The following is a 6,964-nucleotide window of genomic DNA, read 5'->3' as shown; positions in this document are numbered from 1 at the left end:
CTCTCTAATCCTCCCTTTCTCCCTTCCTCCCTCTCCCATACTACAAGGCCATCCAGCTCCCAGACTAACCTGTCCCAACCAGCGAGGGACACTGAGAGAGAAAGAGAAAGAGAGAGAGAGGCATGAAAAGAAGCACATTTTTATGAGGAGAGCATTACAGCATGTGGGAAAGATGACTACAAGAAGGGATGACGCTGGTGACATTCAAAGTTGACAGTAGCTTGAAGCATTTGTGACAGCCAAGCCAGACTTCGTCTCAGGGTTAGAAACTGGTGATTTTCATAGGATATTTGAGGCAGCACTTTCTCTTCTTTGGGCAGGTTAAGTGTTGGATCTCGAACTTCTGGCAGGCATTTCTGCATATCCCCCTGTGAAGCTCACATGGAATCCAAGGTACTTGTCTCTTGCTACTGCGGAATCCAAACAGGTCACCTGGGAAAGACATAGCCAAGCTTGGTTTCTGTGCAGCAGTGATGCTAGCGGTGAGAAACCATGATTGATCTGAAACAGTCCCTTTGAGCACAGGACCCGGAGTCAAAACATCTGGAGTCAGCCTGGGGCTCTGTCCTGTGCTAGCTCCATGCTATGTGGCTTCCTTCAGTCCTCTGGCCCTGCGTCATCTTTACAATGGAAGAAACAACAGGGCCAAGTCCGTAAGGGTTTTGTGATGATAGAATTAGCACACAGGAGATGTCCATAAAATCATCAAGGATTTAATAAGTACTGAAATTATATTTTATTATATAAGCATATAAATATTATATAAATTAATAATGCAATTAAGTTACTTATTACAGTAATTTAATAAGTAGTTATATGGCATCATTGTTGTGAATGTTTTTCCCAAATACCCTGAGTCCATGGACTGCCACCACGAGTTGACACGCTCTGTGTGCCTCTCTCTAGCAATGTGAGTTTCAGAAGCAAACACACATGTTTGAACCTGTGGGCGTTCGTGGCTTGATGCTATGAAGCAGGCACAAGTGTGTTCCACACACGTCTCTGTACATTGCGCCCAAGGAAGCAGGTCCAGGGCACGTGTGTGCCACAGCCTGTGACAGACACACGGTCCTGCTAGTGTGGCTCACGCATGCGTGGGGCGGATGCGGGTGTTCTCCCCGCCCGCCCCTCCTCCACACATGTGCTGCACAGGGCTGAAGCCGGGCTTGGTAGCTGTGGACCGCTCAACCAGTGGCATGCACAAGTGTTCAGGCTCCTTGACTGAAACCCCAAAGTTCCTGGCAAACAGTTGGCATTTTCTAAGTACTATTTGCCAGCTGGCTCTTACAACAGATGAGGCATGAGGAAGAAAACAGTGCAGGCATTCACTGCCACCTCCTTTGTGTCAGGATCTCTCAGGTGGTGCCTTGGAGAACCCTCCAAGGAGAGAGTGCCTCTCTCCTCCCCCCACCCCCCCAGGCACTATTTTTAAAACTATTTATTTGGGGTTCCTTAATGCCTCTACCACCCTTCCAAACCCCAACCCGAGGTAGGAAAGAAAGAAGGTTAGTGGGGAGACAGGGTGTAGACCTCTTTATAATTGGTTCCAGCTGGTTGGGGTCGTCGGGTTCTTTGGAAACAATATTAATCTCAGCCGTCACTCTATCTAGCAGCTCAGCAGAACCAAAAGCCTTCTTCCTCCGCCCGTCTCCCCAAAAGCACCTTCCTCTCCCTGGGTTCTGGTGTTTATATGCTTCCAGAGTCTCAGAATTCCACTAACTCCAGGTGGCATGACCATGCCCTGCATGAGGCAATCATCAGCTGTGGACAAACTAAAGCAGCCCAGTATCCCACACTCGGGATCAAAACATGCTTACCAAGCATGATTGAGTTTTTACAGAAGCCGAGAACTCCCGCTGCATCCCACCGTTTGATGCAAATGCAGGGGCTCAAGGTGGTCTGTGTGTGATCCAAATTTCCTTTGCTTGTTCTTGATCACATCGGTATGAAATTTGGGGGTGGGGTGGGCACGTGAGCCGCCACACATGTATGGAAGTCCGAGGACAGCTTGCAGGAGTCTGCGGGTCTCAGGGACATCAAGCCCACGCTCACTGCTCTGAAGGTCACACTCCCTCCCTTTGCAAGGATTCCCCAGGCAGCATCCTTTTGCCTCATGTATGTGGCCATGAGGCCTTCAACAGTCAGTCCGGCAGGCCTAGCTTGGCATTCGGAGGCCTGTCCAGCCTTCCATCTCTTTCTCACTTTACACCCAGGCAGGCATTCATGCGGGACCTCCCAAAGTCTCCAGTTGGTAAGTAAAAAATGGGCCAGCTAGCTGGTTTAGTGAGGAAAGGTGCTTGTCACCGAGCCTGATGACCTGTTTTCAGTCCCTGAGAGCCACAGACTCTTGCAGGTTCCCCCCTGACCTCCACACACATGAGATGGCTCACGTGTCCACACTTCCACACACACAATAAATGATGAATAAAGTCAATTCATTGTTAACACTGAGGAAAGAGAGACGATGGAGGTATGACGTGATTTATTTCATAGAAAAAAAGAGTGCTACGTCACTTTCTGTTTTTTAAACAAGAAGGAGTAAAACTTCACAAGTTGAACTGAAGACGGAGAACCAAAGAGGAAATAATAAGGAAAAATGGCTCAGGACTCACATCTGGAAGCATCGGGGCCCTGGTGCATGTGTGAAGTGCCTTGGAAATCTAGAGAAGACACTGGGTGCCATGTCACCTAGCCCGATGGTTAGAAAGTGGTCCCCAGGCACTTTCCCGCAAGCTGTGCTCTGACTTGGAAAGAGCATGCACATGAGCACACACATCAATAAATAAGTGCAATAAACAACATTTTAAAAGCTTCTTCACCATAAAGGAAATTACCAGCAAGATGGAAAGGCAAGAATTTCTGTTTCCCAGAAGTCAGAGGCCACAAAATCTCTGTCATGCCTTAGAGGTGATGGAAGCCAGAGCAACCTAAGACTTTCAGAGACACTGAAGGAAGAATCAAAGGAAAGTCAGCTCTGAGGCCTTGCTCAGGGGCAGACTTGGTGAGAGCTGTTTCGGTTCCTGGGAACCAGCTTTCCTCACTGAAAGGCTGTGGTTATCAGATGTGTCTGAGGTATCCTATGGTCTCTTTGCCAACATTGCTTGATTTAGCTTTCTGCTGACCTTGGGCCACCACCCCTTGACCCTGGAAAATGGTACATAAGATACTGCGCTTCTTAATAACCTTGCTTGTGCAATATTTCCTGGCCAGCTTTCCTATCTTCTTTATCTTCTCATCTCCTGGCCCTCCTGCTTAGGACCCTGTCACTGAAGAATGACCTGCTGGTCCAGGGCACAGAGGGATGGCTGGGGATGTAGATACTGAGGGCTAGAGATCAGACAACTGCCTTGTCTTTACTCTCTCCTCTCCTCTACCCCAAGATGACTCAACCCACAGCAGCTCAAAAAGTATTTTTCGAAATAAAGCTTTACTCACAGACATGCACAGCCTCTCCTGCTGTTTCCTAACAAGGAGTTGCTCCATATCACCCCTGGTGTCACATTCAAGCCACCGTTAGCCATCTCTCTCACCCTTCATGAGCTGCCTTGGGGGCCCAGCACTGCCTCTGAGTCTCTGTATAGTGTTGTGTCTCTAATCCTAGTCTCCCCACGTGAGAAATGGGAAAGGGGAGGTGTGCACCAGGCCAGGAAACCTCAGCTATGTTTGTGAAGGAAGCTCATGAAGTCTCACAGCTTGGGGATTACTCACTCACAGCCCTCTTATGTAGCTGATCCAGCATGCTCTTAGCTAAAGCCAGAGCAAGAGCAGTTTGCTGGGGCCTTGGGCAAACAGCCATGGGCTCCTGCCTGAAATGAGAGCCGAACCCTAAAAGCCCCCTCAAGTTCAACCACAGACACTGCCAGCTGAATTGTTTTTAAGAGCGAAATAAATTGTCATAAACCAGAAAGGGAGTGATACTGGGCTGGCTGCAGCTGCAGGGGACTTTGAGTTTGGCGCTCATCACAGATGTCAGGAGGCTCACAGTTGCCCGTAGCTATAACTTCAGAGATTCTGCTGCCCTCTCCTGGCCTCTGTGGGCACCTACACACGTGTGTGTATGCACATACCCTAAAAATAAAAATAAAATCTTTGTTAAACAAGCAAAAGATGTGCTCAGACACTTTCTTTTTAGAATTTATTTCATTTTTTAATGTGTGGATTTGTAATGTGTGTGCAAGTGCCAGCAGAGTCTAGAAGAAAAAGTCATGTGATCACCTGGGGCTAGAGTTTCATGTGGTTATGAACTACCCAATACGGGTGCTGAGGATTGAAGTTGGGCTCTCCACAAGAGCAGTAAATGCTCTTAACCACTGAGCCATCTCTCTAGCCCTACTCTGATCCCTTTCTAACAGCTCCATCTGGACCCCAAATCAATGGGACACATCATTTCTCAAACATCTGTGTGCCCAGGCATGGCTGTCCCCCACCTGCCTCCTGAGCTTCTTCCTCGTCTCATATACTGGTCATAGGTCATTCACACTTTCCTTTGTCCACTCAAGAAAAAAAAAGAAAGAAAAAGTAAAAGAAAAAAAGAAATTTGTTCAAATCTACTCTACGCAAAGTCCTCAGCCCAGTGCTGAGAACACATCAGTTTAGAGACAGTCTTGGCATCAAATAGTTCAATTTGATATGCATGTTTGGGGCAATGAAAGGAAGAGATGACTTTGACCGTCCTGGTGGAAAGGGTTGTCAGGAACAGCTCCTGCCCACAAATCCTGCCTGGAGACGGTCATAAAGTCACGAGAAGCTTTTGAAGCATGGCGTGCTGCCTTCTCGTGTCATTTCTCACGAGTCCGTCTGTGCCCTCTACCACCATTCCACAACTAGCTTTACTGACCAGGAAGTCAAGGGTCCTTCTGTAAACTGGAGAGAAGGGAAAAGTGACTCAGAAGGAGAATGTGAAGGAGAAATAGTAAGTGAAAGGGGAGGACAGGAAAGAGAAACCTGCGAAGGGTGGGGAGGACAACTTTAGACACAGGCATTTGGTACTCAGGATGAAGGAGACCACCCACCTTTCCCACAGTGCCAGGCCCAAGCTGTGCCCAGTGTCTCTGCTTGTGCCAGAACCATTCCCATCTCCTGCTCACACTTCAAGTCCTCACTCTAAAATCTTCCTCAAAACTGGAAAATGATAGTAGATATTTTCTCCCCACTTGCTGGAAAATGATAGCAGACATTTTCTTCCCACTTATTTCTAGAACCTCTTGATTGTTCCACTGTGGGATGCATGTATTTAATAACACACTTTCAGTTCAGACATATGTACATGCCCATGAAACCATGGTCACTCCCTACCATCACCAAAGCTTTTCTTCAACATTTAATACTTATTTGATATTTTTGTTCATTAACTTTCTTAGGTGGGTATCTTCTCTAAGCCATTTTATTTGTTTTATTTCGGTTTTGCTCTGGCTGTCCCGGATCTTTACTCTATAACCCAGGCTGGCCTCAGACTCAGAGATACGCACTCCTCTGCCTCCCAGGTGCAGGGCTGAAAGGTGTGTGCCACCCCTCCATGCCCGGCCTCTAAGCCACTTTAAAAATAGACTGTGTGATGTAAATACTTTCTGTAGGTTGAGCAGTTATTCATAAAGGCAAAGTTTCTTCAGTGACTGGTGTTGGGAAAAGTGTATATCTACCCATAAAGGATGAAATTGGACCCTATGCCACAGGCAATACTCAAGGAACTGAAACTGTAAGAGACCCAGAGGAACACACAAGAGAAAAGAATGTTGATATTGGTTCCTGGCAACAGTTTATTTGTGTTGATCTCAAAACTACAGGCACAAAAACAAAAATAGAAAGTGATGGCAAGTCGACATAAAACCCATGCAGTCAAAGGAATTAGCAACACATGGAAATGGCGAATTACAGTACCAACACTGTGTTTGTGAATCCTCACCTCGCCACATCAGTAACAACTGCAGCCTTGCCTTGACTAATTCAGCTTTTACTGAAGCTTAAGAATCACCCCGTACCTGGCCTCAGTGAGATTCCTCCTAGAGTCAGACATGTAACGTCAATCAAACTCTTCCCATTCTGATAAGCACTCATGTTTCACTTACAAAACCTAATGCAAACAGGCACAAGAGGAGTCACCCAGCCCTAATTCACGGCATGAACCTAACAGAGTCAAACCCCAGACACCACTCCATCCCAATTCCTAGTTTCACTAAACTCCTCCCAGCTCATCCAGCAGCAAATACCACTTACTCTCCAAATGACACCAGAGCTGCCCGCCTGACCCTCAGCCATATTCACCTTTCCAATCCTCCTCTTTCTCTGTGGTCTTACAGTCTATCTCACTACCCCCAGCTCACTATCCCACACCAGACTCATCGTTCCTTCTCCAACTTCCCACACTGACACCACGGCTCAGGCTCCCATGCCAGCTACAGCACTTTCTGATGCCCTTCGTGCTCTGAGTCTCCGCCGTGTCAGGAACAGAAGCCAGCAACAACCTTAAGTTTGACTTGAGAGAGAGTTAAGGGGGATCTTGACAAAGCTGACCCTGTGTTGTGTGCTTATTCTACGGGACTTTTTCAGAGGTCACGGAGACACCAATGGTACGCCTGGAACCCCAGAGCTTTAGAGAGACCCGAGTTACCTGCTGTCTTGTCAACCAGGAGCAGCAGAACGAGCACGGTCAGGAAGTAGGGCTTTGCGACTGCCATGCTGGAAAGCATGGAGGGCTGTGTTGCAGGTGAGCGGGTAGGAATCAGTGCAGCCGAGCAGGGCCCTGCCCCTGTTGGTTTTGGAAACGAGCCAGGGTTGGGACCAGTGAACTGAAAGGGATGGTAAAATCTGAGGTTAATCAAGCAGAAGGGCGCCATGCCTCAGGCGTCCCAGCCAGCAATAACCACAGCAAAGCAGGCCCACCTTCCAGTGAGAAATAAAGACAAAGTTTAGCCAGTTGACCCAATATGTGAGACAGATGAGAATAGATGAGTCACTCACTCAACGA

At 47.7% G+C, this 6,964-nt stretch overlaps 1 protein-coding gene across 1 annotated transcript; it reads right to left on the bottom strand.

The window, feature by feature from the left end:
* Positions 1-232: 232 nt before the first annotated feature.
* Positions 233-6,674, bottom strand: Defb116 (defensin beta 116). The gene is made up of 2 exons (XM_021659075.2): positions 6,608-6,674; positions 233-432 (listed from the first exon to the last, which is right to left on the bottom strand). The coding sequence occupies exons 1-2, from the start codon at positions 6,672-6,674 to the stop codon at positions 263-265; spliced, it is 237 nt and encodes a 78-aa protein (XP_021514750.1). The 3' UTR covers positions 233-262.
* Between the last annotated feature and the right edge of the window lie 290 nt (positions 6,675-6,964).

Source organism: Meriones unguiculatus, chromosome 4 (genome assembly GCF_030254825.1).
Source record: "Meriones unguiculatus strain TT.TT164.6M chromosome 4, Bangor_MerUng_6.1, whole genome shotgun sequence".
In the NCBI taxonomy this organism is placed as follows: Eukaryota; Metazoa; Chordata; class Mammalia; order Rodentia; family Muridae; genus Meriones; species Meriones unguiculatus.
Note: the sequence above shows the minus strand (reverse complement) of the source record. Positions and strands in the feature narration are given on the sequence as shown.